Source organism: Sesamum indicum, linkage group LG2, assembly GCF_026168435.1.
Source record: "Sesamum indicum cultivar Baizhima isolate 11 linkage group LG2, ASM2616843v1, whole genome shotgun sequence".
NCBI lineage: Eukaryota > Viridiplantae > Streptophyta > Magnoliopsida > Lamiales > Pedaliaceae > Sesamum > Sesamum indicum.
The window spans coordinates 17,875,406-17,891,168 of NC_142658.1; the positions used below are offsets into that span (position 1 = coordinate 17,875,406).

Consider the following 15,763-nt stretch of genomic DNA (forward strand, 5'->3'; position numbering starts at 1 on the left):
GCAGTAATGATATGATCACCCGACATTACAAGAAATATAATATTTAATTATAATTAATAACAAATAATTATGCTAAATGGTTATTGACTGGTTTTTGCAAGGGCATCTAAAAAATGTGTATGGCTAGAAGTCATGACAAATATTTTTACCATGGCTTCAGTTGTGACAAATAACTTTTTAATAATAGAAAAATTAATTTTTTACATCGATTTCATTTAACTATGATTAATAATAGTTATTTATCATAGGTTTTAGTTATAGTCATTATTGTTGTAGTCAATAGTAATTTTTTTTAGTGCAATGTATTAAAATTTGTGTCAAGAATTGGTAGATTCTCAACATCTTTTTTATCATATTGAAGTTTTATTTCATTTATCAGAGTAAATTACAACGAGATTTTTTGAATTTTGGCATAATTAAAAATACTCTGTTGTTATTTGAAAAATTATCAATATCACTCTATTTTTTACGGTCTATTAGCAATTAGTCCAATTCGTTAGATTCTTTTAGATTTCACCTATTCGTTTGTAGTCAACTGACCAAAATAAGGAGTATTTATAATTTATATGTAATAACAGAATATTTGTAATAATATCAAATCTTATGAAATCTTGTTGTATTTTACCCATTTATTAAGTAAAATATTTTGCCAATAACTAATTGAGAATCACTATGATGAGTACATATATTTCAGCCAAACATATGTTGATAATTTTATCTACCCGTAATGTTCACATAAATTCTTTCGAAAAATAAAATATCGTTTTATCCTTTTGTATTCTTTAAAAAGGAGTAAATTGTCTCCTTTACCAGTAAAGTAGTGTGGTCCACTCTTAGAAAAATACACAAGGTAAAATAATATTTTATTTTTTACAGGAATTTATATGAATATTTTGAACAACACAGGAAGGTAATTTGCATTTTACCCTTCTTTTCCTTCAACTCGAGTTGAAATTTTTATTTTAAATTTGATTACATTTTAAATGAAATATTATATGTGTATGACCTTTTGAAATGAAAATTTTATTTTACCTCTTATTAAATATTCCATATAATTTATTAGTAAATATCCTAATGATATTTTTTGTACTTATAAAGAGATAAATGAACAAGTCAAAAGAGTCTAATCACAATAAACTATTTATGAATAATTATCATCAGAAAAAATAGTCGGCAAATGAAATAAACGATTGTATTATCAATAATTTATATGAAATGTTGAATAAGTAAAATAAAATTTATGTATTTTTTTTGTTGAGTAAATATTTTTTTTTCTTTTCAAACCCTAATTGAAGAAATACAATTATAGATGAAAAACTCTCAAATAGTGTAATTATAATTTAAAAAATATAATTTTATATTTTAAAAGAGAGGTCAATATTACTTTAAATACAAAAAAAAAGAAAAAAATCCTATCCGGATTGGGCCATCATCATTCTTTTAAAATAGAGGTCCATACCTTCTCAAAAAATATATACATATAAATAAATAAAATTAGAGGTTCATATGCTGCTTTGTCGTCAGGGGACACGTGGATGGCCATTATTCTCCCGATAAGAAAAGCCCCAAACCCAAAAACCACCACACGCCTATTTCATGGCATTGTTCTCAAAAACCTCTCCCAAGACACAAAAAATCTCCACCCCGCAGCTGTTCTACGTTGTTAGTGCAGTATCAGTCGCTAAACCCAGAAGCAAAACGAGAATTTAATGGTGGTTCTGAGCTTCCAAGCGATCAACTTCCCATCAGTCAGGCATTGCTGCTTTCAGAGGCACAGACACGGCAGAGTCCGATGTGGGATCGCGGAGGCGTCGGGAGAGCCGGCGCCGATGGGGCAGAAGACGAAGTACAATGACGCGCTGTTCGAGAAGGCGTTCATGACTCTGTTCGCGCGGAAGATGGAGAAGTTCGCGAGAGGTACTGGAGAGGAAGAGGGGAGGAAGAAGGGGTGGTTTGATTATGATTACGAGTCGTTTGTTGAAGTTTCAAAGAGAGTAATGGTGGGGAGGTCGCGGTTGCAGCAGCAGCAAGTGGTGCGGGAAGTGCTGCTCTCCATGCTTCCTCCTGGCGCCCCTGCTCAAGTATGCCATCTTCTCTTTTTTGCAGTTTTCTGTCGCCTATTTTCTTACCTTTTGTTCCCAACAAACGCCACGGAAGCATTTTATGCTAATGCCTTGTAATAGAACAAATTCACAATTTTTTATTGGGAAATTCTTGCGGATCAGTTGGGTCGAAACAAATTAATTTTTTTTACATTTACTTGGCGGGTGGAGTCCAAACTAAAATTTTTCCATGTTTTTCTTTTCCTTTTTAAGGATGGAAATTAAATTAATATCTTTTATTTTTGCAGAAAATACCATCTAATGTATTATTGAACTAATAAATAATTTTTTTGAGATATATTATAAATTTGTTACAATCTTTTGTGAATAATTTTTAGACTATCGAAGTTGTATCATTTGCATGTGGTGTAATATGTATACTCTACAGAAAATTATGATTTAATTTCTTTTATCTTTTCATGAGAAAAAGAAAAAAAAAAGAGCACGATTTTAATGTTAGCGACTTTACCCGAAAACATTGGAGGAGAGATTTGTTATTAACTAAAATATAAGTTAATTAAAGAAAAATGGTGCTGCTGGCTATGGGGTTCGAACCCATGCGCACTTATGTGCAGAAGATCTTAAGTCTTCCCCCTTAACCTCTCGGGCAAACCAGCTCATATGTCAAGTGTGAACAGCCTTTTTTATATGTACTTGTGAACAAATATATATTCAAATAGATGGCTAATGGGACGTACGAAATTGAAATAATATCTCACAAAAACGTTTTAGCTTTGCAGTTCAGAAAATTGTTTCCACCCACAAAGTGGGCTGCGGAGTTCAATGCGGCACTGACAGTACCTTTCTTCCACTGGTTGGTCGGGCCTTCTGAGGTACACATTTACATACTCTACGTACGCTTACAGTTTTTACTACTTACTAACAACCTACCACCCTAAACTGGCTGCATCAAATCACATTCTTATTTTTATCCTAATTGAATTTTCTATGGTAAATCTTAATGTATCTTTCACTTTAATTAATATATATATATATATATATATATGAACTCTACGTCTATAAAATCTTTGGTTAGATGAAAGAAATGACATAATATTTGAACAAACGACGTGTATATATATGCTATGCTAAATAAAATAGGATTTGGAATAGAAAATCCAATTAGCATTTCTTGCCATTGTTCCAATGATGTTTTCATCATACAAATGCAACACATACGTTACTCATATTTTCATTCTTCCCCGCACAAATACAATGTTTACCCTAATGTTCCTAATTCTTATATGAACTGGAAGAAATGGACATCACACTATAGACCTTCATAATCCCCAACGTCTACGCCATGCTTGTCTCTGCGTTTATATGCATGTATATCTGAAATATGGGCGTTCAGTAGGTGGTGGAGGTGGAAGTGAACGGGGTGAAGCAAAAGAGTGGAGTCCTTATAAAGAAATGCAGGTACGATTATGCGACATTAGTGTATGAATTCGACTTGATTAAGGTATTTGGAGCGACCATGCAAGCATGCTTTACTTTATACGATATCACATAATGTTTCATCATGAGTCAACGCTTCTTGTAATACTAGTTTCAGCTTGTAATATTGGCTGATGTATTTGTACATTTTGACGCCATCAAGGTACCTGGAGAACAGTGGCTGTGTAGGAATGTGCGTCAACATGTGCAAAATACCGACACAAGATTTCTTCACGAATGAATTTGGCCTTCCATTAACAATGACTCCAAGTAAGCATGCAAATTTACACTTTTAGTCTCATAAGACATATAGAAGCTCAACACTTTTAGTCTTTTGTTTTATGCGATTTTCAAAATAGTCGGCAAATTGAGAAAATTTATATTTAGTCCTTTGCATTACAGGATTTATGAGGCTAAAATCTGTCAAAAGTTTTCTTATTTTTGAATCGTTTTGAAAATTTGTAAAGCATAGGACTACATGTATAGAATTTTTTCAATTTTAAGAATACTTTAAAAATCTCCTAAAATTTTTAGAAGTATAAAAATATCGAATCCTATCTTATCAGATTAAAAATATAATTTTATACGTATGTCAATCAGTTGGAATCTTAATTTCCACCGACGTCGATCAAAATTAAAGGGTTGTGTCTAAGTTCAGTCCCCGTTGACGATTTTGTAGATTTTGAAGACATGAGCTGTGAGATGGTGTACGGACAAGTTCCTCCGAAGTTTGAGGATGATCCGGCATCCATGCAACCTTGTCTGTCGGATTTCTGTAAGTCTTTGATTTCATCTTTCTTTTGCAATATAGATAGAGCTGCTGTCCATCTTGGGTTTTGCTAATATCTTTTCGCAACGTTGTGGCTGCTTTGCAGGCTCCATTGCAAAACCTAGTTCAAGTGTCTGTCCCAAACTACAAGCATGATCAGATAATGATGAGATGGAAAACTGAAGCTGTGGTTGATTAATGATGTTGTGGTGACTGGAAGGTTTTTACCTTGTCCAAAGTTGATTCCTTTTGTTCTCACATGTATACCATACATATTTTGACGTTGTAATTATTATTCAATGTTCTGTAAAGAGCCTCTATATATATATATATATATCACTCTGGATTATTACACTAATAATGTGTTATTCTTCAGTGTTTTGATATGATATTACTAATAATTCTAAATCAATAACAAAATGTAAACTAAATTTGATTTGACACTGCGAACAATAAAAAATAAATTATCATTATTAAAAAAATATATTGATTCGACATTATTGAAATGATATATATAAAAAAAACACAATTCATCAATTAATCTAAATATATTCTTATCTTCAAATGAAAACATATAAAAAATTAAAAGTATATATTTTCTACTAAAAATTGAAAATTGAAAGTCACGTTTATTTGATTCCACGCCGCCTAGTCAATTTTGCTCGTGAGCTTAAAATATCAAGAGATAGTCTCAAAGTTGAGAGGGTCGGGAAGGCGAAAACAGGGTATCATATATATATATATATATATATATATATATATACTAGAGTCGAACAACACCTTGAAGCTTGATGGATCTTTTACAAAATTTTAAGTTCAAAGGAGGACTAACCCTCAAAACAAGCATTAGAGGATTTCAATGTTTAAGTTAGCAATGATTTTAAAAAAAAATAAAAAGAAAAACTTAAAATAATATGAAGATAATGGTTGAATATGATTATGAAGTGATAAAATTCATGTGGATTGCGAAAGTATGCTGTAAAAAAGCATAAAACTAAAAGAAAATAGAGTGTGAGAATAAGAGATTTTTGTTTTTCAATGATTGCACAAAGTTTCTATTTATAAGAAATGAATTAAAGACAATTTTAGTCTCCTAACTTCAAGCACTTCTCATTTTAGTCCCGTAACTTCCTAAGGTTCCATTTTAGTCCTCTATAACTTAAAATAGCTCAATTTTGATACACATCTGATCGGAAAATTGGTTCAGTCATCGAAAAAAGGCACATGGCCATCACGTGACTTTTTTAATTGGGGATTTCATTTTTATTAACTAAAAATGCGCTTACATGGCGGAAACGGCACGTGACTTGCGAGAAAACAGACTACTATGCTTGTGTTCCGTTTTTGGAGGGAAATAAAGGCGCCCAAAATACATTTTTTTGCTATTTATATACCTAATAACCAACAAACACCACACAATATTTTCATCTTTTTTTCATAGGCCAAAAGATGTCACAAACATCTTAAAATTCTTTAAATATTGAATGCTATTGTCGCAAAATGAGATGCATTGGCAGTAGATTTTTTGGCTTGTATAGCAACAGATTTTTGAATTGTGTTGGCAGCCGTTTTTTGGTTTGTATAGCAGCAGGTTTTTGACTTGTATTGGCAAGAGAAATTTGTGAAGTTTTAAGGAACAAAATATTGTTAGGTACTGTAAGACTTTTGGCACATTTTGAGTTTATAAAGTGATAGTATTTGGCAGATTTTAAGCATGTAAAGTTGTACTTTACAACACATTTCATTAATGATCAAAATCTGTGCATTTGAGTATATTTTCTTTTCCTTTTGCAATTTAGTGCTTTTTGTGCAATTTTAATTTTCGTTTTTATTGCTTTCAGGAGATGCTACAACATAAACTACAATTACTTGCAAAAAAAGGCATATCCATTAGTCCTTTTACATATAAATGACTATTACTAAAAGGTCATCTAGTAATATATAAGAACATCAAATAATGCATAATAACCTAATTTTCAAACTACCAACATACATAACAACAACAAAAAAATTCAACCATTACAGAGATCGAAATTTGATTTCTTCGACGCATTTTTTGAATTTCTTCTTCTTGCAAATTCAATCGGCGCAACAAATCGAGAATTATTACTGTAATTGTTACGCACATTGGTGGATCAAACCACATAAAAAATCCACATCCACCTCTACCTCTACTCGAAAAACAAGTATAAAAGCTTCTACCTGGATTGTCACTTGTCCACAAGGTCTTCAAATGAGCACCTTTATGACAATATCATTCAATATTTGAAGAGTTTTGAGATATTTGTGACATCTTTTGGCCTATGAAAAAAAGATGAAAATGTTATGTGGTGTTGTGGGTTATTGAGATATATAAAAAGCAAAAAAATATATTTTTGGCGCATTATTTCCCTCCGAAAATTGAACACAAGCATAGTAGTCTGTTTTCTTCGCCAGCTGACCAAGTCACGTGCCGTTTTCGTTAGTTGTTAACGGAACAGGACCATTACTGTTAAAAAAAAATAGAATTTTGTGACTAAATGTGTTGAACATGTAAAGCGTGGGACCAAAAGTGATAAGAGCCCTATCTAGTGGTACCAAAAATGATATTTTGCCTTAATAAGTTAAATAGTTATATAATGAATGAGTATAATACATACAGAAAAGAATTTCATGTAATCTTTTTTATATTATATTTGTTGTGTCTCTATTATATTAACTTATTACTTTACTTTTAATTTAAATTCTTTACATATTTTTCTATATCTTAATTAAAATATTCTTTTTAGTTAGAACACAATTTACTAATAATTTAATATGTAACAATATTAAAATAGATTAAAAATAATATAATTATTTAAGGGGGGACAATTTTGCCAAATCAGTCAATTTAAGAAGGGGTAAGTGTTGCAATTATTAATTTAGTGAGATAAATGCTACTTCAAAAAGTAACAGGAGATGCTTTGCAAATAATGAAAACGGGAGTGTGGTAAGAATACGAAATCTTTGGGTGCTAGACTTAGTTTTTTGAAAACATGATTCTTCATTGATCACAACTACAGTGTGATCCAAATGTTTGCGTGTAGTGTCACATTGAGCCATGTGGTACTGAAGTATCCGAATGTGGGAGGATCATGTGAGTCGCACATGACTTTGTTAATATTTAAAGTACAGTTAAATCTAAATATATTGAAAGTCTAAAAGTTGAGGAACTACATGTATTTTTGTACTAAAATATGGGGGGGTCAAATGGATTTTAGTAAGTGTAGGGGTCAAAATAAAATTTTTCCAAATTTGAAACGCAGTATAAGAAACTATTCCAAACACATCGGCCAGTTTCCGCACTTACAGTCATTGCACCAACTTCTAACCTCATTTGACAACTGAAAATCAAAAACATCCTCAATTGTTCCGCACTTCGGTTTCTCAGAATCTTCACAAAGAATCATACATCGCCCCACCAAAATGATCGAACAAATAAACCAAACGAGGAACAAATCCGGAAGATAGACAAACACCATCATTCTTTCCCTCTTCTTTGCTCCAGCGAGCGAGTGCGAGAGATCCGATCGCCATGTCGCTCCCTCTTGTTCTGTTAAGCCTCCTCTCAGTCGCCTCACTCGTCGCCGCCGAGGTCCGTTTCTCCGAAATTCGATCCGATGGCCGCCCCATAATCCCCTTCGACGAGTTCGGGTTCACGCATCGCGGTCGTTTGGAGCTGAACATCACTAAACTCTCTCTATCCGGGCCGACACCGGACTCGCCAGCGCTTTCGAAGGTGGGGTTCTTCCTCAGCACCCGGGACGCCTGGGTTCATGTGCTCCAACAGATTGAGGACGGCGAAATCAACTGCGTCCTAGGATCAGACGCCGTACAGAAAGTCTACACCTTCGATCGTCTCCCCAGCCTCACCACCACCGAATTGAATTACGTTTACGCCGAAATAGATGCTGATCAGTACACACTTGTGTTCGCCAACTGCCTTCCGCAGCTTAAGGTCTCGATGAGTGTTCGTTCGGCGATGTACAATTTAGAAGACGGTAACTCCAATCGCCGCGATTATCTCTCTGCTGGTAAAACTGTTTTGCCTAGGGCTTTTTTCCTGTTCTCCATCATTTATTTCGTTTTGGCTGTTGTATGGGTCAATGTTTTGTACAAGAAAAGGTTGACTGTTCATGGGATTCACTACTTTATGTTGGCTGTGGTGCTTTTGAAAGCATTGAATCTATTGTGCGAGGCTGAGGACAAATCATATATCAAGCGAACGGGGTCGGCCCACGGCTGGGATGTCTTGTTTTACATATTTAGTTTCTTGAAGGGGATTACTTTGTTTAGTTTGATTGTGTTGATTGGAACTGGATGGTCGTTCTTGAAGCCATACTTGCAAGATAAGGACAAGAAGGTTTTGATGATTGTGATACCGCTTCAGGTGGTTGCGAATATAGCCCAGGTTGTGATCGATGAGACCGGGCCTTTCCGCCATGAGTGGGTCACATGGAAACAAGTGTTCTTGCTTGTTGATGTCATCTGTTGCTGCGCAGTGCTTTTCCCAATTGTTTGGTCCATCAAGAACTTGCGGGAAGCGGCCAGGACTGACGGGAAGGCTGCGGTGAATTTGATGAAGTTAACTTTGTTTAGGCATTATTACATTGTGGTGATATGCTACATTTACTTTACTCGGGTGGTCGTTTACGCACTGGAAACTATAACTTCTTACAAATACCTTTGGACTAGCATAGTCGCAGGAGAGTTGGCTACATTGGCGTTCTATGTATTCACAGGGTACAAATTCAAGCCGGAGGCTCATAATCCATACTTTGTTATTGATGATCAAGACGAAGACGCTGCAACGGAGCAATTGAAGCTCGAAGATGAGTTTGAACTATGAGCTGTGTCTGGATTTAAGGATGTCGATTTTGCATCAACAAGCTGGAGAAGAATGAGGTAGATGCTATGCCCTTATGCAGGTTGTCTAGTTGTGCTTTATTTTTTTATTTTATATTGATACTTGGCTTATATATACCTGAACTAGCATTGTAGTTTCACAAACTTAGAGTTCTCTGTCAATTTTGCTGAAAACGATGATGTCTGTGAAGTGGATATCTCATGGATCATCCTTTTCTTTATCCTTTGATGATTCAGTTTGCTTTATCATTCGTAACTCTGTAAGCATTGAGATGATGTAGCAAAAAGTAATTTATATGTCCCAACGATATAGTCTGGTTGGTAGTTGGGATTTAGCTTTGAGAATAACTTTTTGTTCACGGTGGAGATGAAGCTCTGGTTGGCTGGCTGCCGCCTCAAGATTATAACGTGTGAATATTAAATGAGTGATAAAATTAAAAATTTATATAATTTTTTACTAACTTTAGCATTTTTTATTCAAATTTTAATGAAAAAGGGTTAGGTATAAACAGTAAATTTTTTAAGGCGTGTAATTGTAGTTTTAAAACTTTTTTAAAGAAAAATGTATTTTTTTACATTTTTTAAGTGTAATTAACCCTGTACATATATAAGCAGATAATTATGATTTTTATAAAGTTCGGGATCCCCCACTATCTATCTGATATACAATTCCATGGTTTCTAGTTACTTTTTTATAAGTTCTAGGGATAATTTATATTTTGTTATTCGAATTATTATTGTTTTTATTTTTTGCCATCTAAATTTTTTTATATCAACTTACCATCTCAACTTTATAAAATTTTGTATTGTCATTTATAATTATTTTTTCATCAAGTATTTTGTCAAAAATCATCACATGCAGTGCACATGTGACATTTAAGAATTATTTGATGTGATATTTTAGACATATGCACAACATATAATATTTTTACGGCAGAAAAATCAACAAAAAAATGATCATATGTGGCAAAGTACAAATTTTGCAAAGTTGAAATGGTAAGTTGACACAAAAGAAAAAAACAGGCACCAAATGTAAAAACATGCATAATTTGGATGGTAAAATATAATTTACCCTAAGTTCTATTTCTAAACTTTTTTTTGGTAATTTGGAGTAAATCGTAATTTTAGTCTCCAAGTATAGAGTGGTTTATAATATTAGTTTCATACTTCTTGAAATAGCCAATATTAGGCCCACACTTGAAAATGTTGAAAAGTTAGTCCTACACTTTAGGAAAACGTTGCAAAGTTAGTCCCACGGTAAAAAAATTGTAATGTTTGAGATTAAATTTATAACATTTTTTTAAAGTGTGGGACTAACTTTGTAACGTTTTCATTAAGTGTGGGACTAATATTGCAATGAGGGACTAACTTTACATTATTTTTTTAAAGTGTGGGAGTAATGTTGACTATATCAGAGAGTATGATACGAATATTACAAACTATCATATATTTGGGATCAAAATTATAATTTTCTTGTAGTTTTGAAAACAAAATTATAAATTTCCACTACGATGTAAAGTACACAATTTGTAATATGTATGTTCGATATTCAAATTATTCATTGATTGTCAAAACTAATTTTTGGATATAACTAAAAAAATACTTAATAGTTCCAATAAATTTTAATGCTAAAATCAACGTGGAGCTTATTAAAAGTAAATTTCTTACTAAATTCATTATTACTTTATATTACCAAAGAATTTCACTATTTTATAAAAAATATATATCGTTGCTGTTAGTGATATTTGCTGTAGTGTATGAAAATCATGTGGTTACAGAGATATAGGGTTAGGAAATTGATTCTCCCTGGAAGGCTACTCTAATATCGTAAACTTGATTAACATACACAATGAAAAAGATGAGTTTATGCCTTTTTGCTACTGATTTCCTCCAATTTTTTGGGAGACATTTACGTGTGGGTAATTTTGTGTCGTGGACAAATCAAATATCTACTATTTTAATTATAAAATAGATGAAGATTCACCATCATTTCAATCCGGCCCGATTTGTTCCAAAATTGAGTATGTATGAATTCATAGTACCCGTCTGATCATTTTTAAATATATGGTTTATGATGTTGAGGTTAGTAAAGAATTTTCCCACTCCAAACCACTGATCGCTTACGAATTTCTCCTTTTATAGTTTTCTTACGTCTTATAAGATGTTTTTCAAACTTATAAAAAATTACTAATAACAAATTTGTAATATTTATATAAAAATATAAATTTTTTATGTGCTTGTTCCCTATTATGAAAAGACGTTTTATACTCTTACTTAAGTAATTTTTATAATAATAAATAAAAATTAGCTTTAAAAGTATAAAATTCTATTAAAAGATGACTATTTAAGAGTTTAATACCTCTTAAATATATTCTACTAAAAAAATATGCCTGTGCACTTAATTTGTTAGAATATATTTTTAAATACTTTAAAAATATTATTTTACTAGGGCAAAATATAACTTAAAATGAATAACCCTGGAATAATAAATTCTAAATAATAATTATATTGAAATAATAAATATCATGAAATTTTAAACTAAAATTATCAATCTTATTAAATTAGAAATGCTTTTTCAAAAAAATTAATATGGGTGACTTCTTACTAATTGATTTTAGTAGTAGAAAACTGTTTTGAGATTATATTTTCATGTATTTTTTATTTTTACCGTATTATACCAAAGATAAAATAATACTTCTTAAGTGCAACTTATGATTAAATATATAATAGTGAAAATAACTTAAGTGTTTATTACTATTGTGAGAAAACATTCATATCCTTATTGTATTTTGCTTTCCAATAATAAATTAGAGGGATAATTATTTCCGCACCCCCTTATTTATGGCGTGTTTACAAACCACCCTACTTTTTGTATACTTACATTAACCACCCCTAATAGCCAAAGAATAGGGGTAGTTATGGAATGATGTTATATTTTTGGGAGTGTATGTGTAATTATTTAAAAAGCAATGGTGGTTTGTATAAATAATTTGACGCTTTTGGTGGTGTATGTGTAATATCAAAAGGACACAGAGTGATCTCCATAAGCAAGCCATATATTACAGGATATAAATATAATTATCTCTAAATAAGAAATAATTATAAGAAACCAAATTCTATCAAAGAATAAAAGTTTTTTTTTATTAAAAAATAAAAATTTCATTCAACGGGCAAAATAGCCAACGGGAGTTACGATTCTCCAACATAATTGTAGTCAGCATTCCTAATAAAGAAATGAGCTAAAAGTAAAAAAGTATTTGGTATTCCTAATTTGTCTGAATTACTTAGAAAATGAATAATATATTCTAAAATATAAATGTGTAAATAAATTTTGACATTAATTATTAGGAACAATTTTAAATATCTTTAATAAAAATTTATTTACCTCGGACACTCCAAAATTTCAAAATTATAGCATATGGTAAAATGTAAATAAATAACTAATTCAAACTTCAAAATATAAAAAAATAATAAAGAATAATTATTAGAAAATTCTAAATAAAGATCATCAATTTAATGCGAGGGACTTCGAACTTATTGATTTTATTGTTAATATTAGTATTTGATGTAGGTCGCTCAAAATTAGGTGTTCCGGATCGGGGTCGCTAGGTCGAGCAACCGGGTCGTGATCGCTACCTCCCTCTTTCAAGCTACCTGGAACGGATCCTGAGAACACAGCAAACGTCAGACTAACCGAGAGGCCCTCGGCGATGGCCCTCCGATGCTTAAGTCAGAAAGGATGGGATCGAAAATAAGGTAATGGGATCGAGCTAGAACACAAATTGGCGGTAAAAATAGATAGTCAAAACGTATTTAAAATACCATAAATGAGGGTATTTATACTGGTACGGTACCCTCTGCATGCATCACACGTGGCTCCAGTGAGGGCGCGCCACGTCACCCTCTGTCGGACCTGCAGCCGCTGCTGCTGCAACTGCACAGTGGGCCCCACCATGCGCAGTCATAGGCTCAGTCCTAGGTGCAGGCATGATTATAATCTTGGGTGTAGAGCTTGTGCCAAAAATAGGGGGGGTATTTCGGTAATTATGCAAATTCCCTCATCATTACTCCCCCATTTCTCTAAGTGTCATTAATGACACTAAGGGAAATGAACAGTCACATGTCCGTTGGGGGAAGCATCATGGCCGTTCAATCCACGCCACGCGTCCCCTACTGATGGTGTGTGAAAAGGCGCGTCGCTACTGGTACTCCTCTATAAATAGCCCCGCATTTGAACCATTTTGACCGCTGTGCTTAGTCGCGTTCGATCTCTTCCTGCGATCTATCTCCGAATTCCAGGTACTTTTTCCTCCTTTCTCCTTCCAGCTTTTGATATGTCGTCTGAGTCTAGGAGTGTATCCGTTCATGTGTCTGTTTCTGAGTCTGCGGCGAATTCGGAAACGGGTTCGTCGTCTGGGTCGTCCGCGACCTCCCCTCGGGAGGCAGCGGGTACTTCCCGCGACCCTACTGCTTCCGTCTCTCAATCTTCTGCTCTTCCCGAAGAAGTAGGTGATTCTGATGATGTCCCTATTTTCCAAAAATATTCTGAAATGATGCAACAGAAGCCTTGGTTAGGAATAGCGAGCAACCTTAAAATGACCCCCGTTGCCATAAAAAGAAAATATTATATCCCTGCCGATTATGATATTAAAATTCCTCGCTCCTTTGACCGTATGCATCAACCCCCTGAGGGTTATTGCGCTCTGTCCATACTCCATTTGGATGCCGGACTTCGCTTCCCCTTGCCCCGAGAAGTGAACGATATTCTAGTCCGGCTAGGCCTTTGTCCTATGCAATTGTCTCCCAACTCAATCAGCCATATCCTCATGTTTATAATCGTCATGAAATACCTCGATTTACCTTCTTCGTTTGACAATTTTTGGTCCTTGTACAATATCACCTCTTCTAAGAGATCGGGCGAGACTGGATGGTATTATTTGACAGCACGCAAGGACTGCCGCTTTCTAGACGATTTGAGGTCTAACGTCGGTCCTTGGCGTGATAGGTATTTTTTTATTCGACCTCCACCCGGTCAATCTTGGGATTTTCACTTGGGTTGGCGTGAAACAAAACCTAACCCCGAAACCTTTGGGGAGGGGTTCGAGAGCGACCTCATCAATCATATTACACTGTTTTGGTACCGTCCGAAAGTACTATTACAGGAAAAGGTTTTGAAGCTCGCGGGCCTCTCCCCTGCTCCTATCCCGATCAAAAGCTCCTTAGGTGATTCCATATTCTTCCTCATTTATTTTTTCTCATCTTTTGGACGATTTCTAATGACTGATTTACCTTTGCAGAAACTGAAGTTATGCTAGCCAGACTTGCAAACAAGACGAGAGCTAAGAAGGGGACTCTTCCTCCTTCCGTTGATCGCGAATTGAAAGAGGCTGCAGCGGCTGCAAAGGGAAAGCCTAAGACCCGGGCCGCGACCCCAACTCCTTCCCCCCACGCCACTGCCTCCGAACCACAATCGACCCCCACTACCACTAGGGATCGTACCCCAGACGAGCAAGTCGAGGTGGTAGAAATCTCTGAAGAACCTAGTCTGAAGAGAAAGAGGGGGAAAGAATCCATCCCGAGGCCTGAGCCCACACTACTCACTGAGAGCCAAAGCGATCCTTCCTCGAGATCGACGAAGCAGGGCAGACTCGAGGCTAAACTTGCTGCAGATCGGGTCGCTGAACCCGAAAATAAAAGGAAACTCGCCGCTTTGGAAGAAAACTGGCAAAGGATGAGGGACGAGCGACCTGCTTCTGCCCGACGTGCTGAGATGTCCGGAGAAAAATGGGTACCGGACTGGAACATCTCAAAGAACAGCAGCGTCCTGCGTACCTTTGCGGGGCAAGATTCCTGGGAGGTCTATAAAGCTGCTTGCCTGGAACGCGATCAGGTCATCCTTGCGCAGACCTCCTTGACTTCTCTTGAGGAGCATTTTGCGCACAACATCGCCCAGGTACTTTATTACTTTATTAACCGCTTAATCAGCATGAACTCATTTTTGATCTCATGTAGGCCATGGCCTTCGCGCACCATATTTCCCTGCAAGGCTCCATGTGGAGACATGACAAGATCCAGATAGAGGGGAAGGCCGCGGAGATGGAACGGAAGATACTCGAGCTGCAGACGGTGGTCGAATCCCTGCGTGCAGAGAAAGGGGAGCTTGTCTCTAAGCTGGGGATTTCCGAAAGGGAATTGGAAGAGACTAAGCGAACAACCCACACCGATCGAGTGGCTGCTTTCGAGTCCGGCAGGGAAGAAGGATTAGCCGAGGGTCGAGATCGGGGCATGGCCGAGGGCAAAGCTTCATTTCTACAGAGCCAAGACTTCCAAGGCATGATGAAAGAGGCTCGGCTGAACGGTGCTCGAGACTTTCTGAGATCCCAAACCTTCCGAGCGGCCGTGGAAAACCAAGCCACGGAACTGATGATTGAGGGATTTGAAAAATGCCAAGGACAAATCCAGAAGCTCAATGGATTGGCCGAAGGTTTCGATCTCGATCAGTTGGATGTCTCTTTTGACAGAAACCTCGAGCCTTACCCTTCCGGCCCTGAACCAACTGATGCCTTCCCGG

The 15,763-nt window shown here is 35.3% G+C and overlaps 2 protein-coding genes and 1 non-coding gene across 3 annotated transcripts; 2 read left to right on the forward strand and 1 right to left on the reverse strand.

Annotated features, from left to right (window-relative positions):
• Positions 1-1,596: 1,596 nt before the first annotated feature.
• Positions 1,597-4,669, forward strand: LOC105156055 (beta-carotene isomerase D27). Its single transcript, XM_011072086.3, has 6 exons — positions 1,597-2,081; positions 2,843-2,935; positions 3,460-3,521; positions 3,703-3,809; positions 4,219-4,314; positions 4,415-4,669. Exons 1-6 carry the CDS (start codon positions 1,710-1,712, stop codon positions 4,462-4,464), a joined length of 780 nt encoding a protein of 259 aa, XP_011070388.1. The 5' UTR covers positions 1,597-1,709; the 3' UTR covers positions 4,465-4,669.
• Positions 2,637-2,719, reverse strand: TRNAL-UAA (transfer RNA leucine (anticodon UAA)). Its single transcript has one exon. It is a non-coding gene; the product is annotated as a tRNA-Leu (tRNA).
• A 2,956-nt stretch (positions 4,670-7,625) lies between the features above and the next one.
• Positions 7,626-9,428, forward strand: LOC105156056 (protein CANDIDATE G PROTEIN-COUPLED RECEPTOR 7). Its single transcript, XM_011072088.3, has one exon. It carries the CDS (start codon positions 7,862-7,864, stop codon positions 9,173-9,175), a length of 1,314 nt encoding a protein of 437 aa, XP_011070390.1. The 5' UTR covers positions 7,626-7,861; the 3' UTR covers positions 9,176-9,428.
• The last annotated feature ends 6,335 nt before the right edge of the window (positions 9,429-15,763 follow it).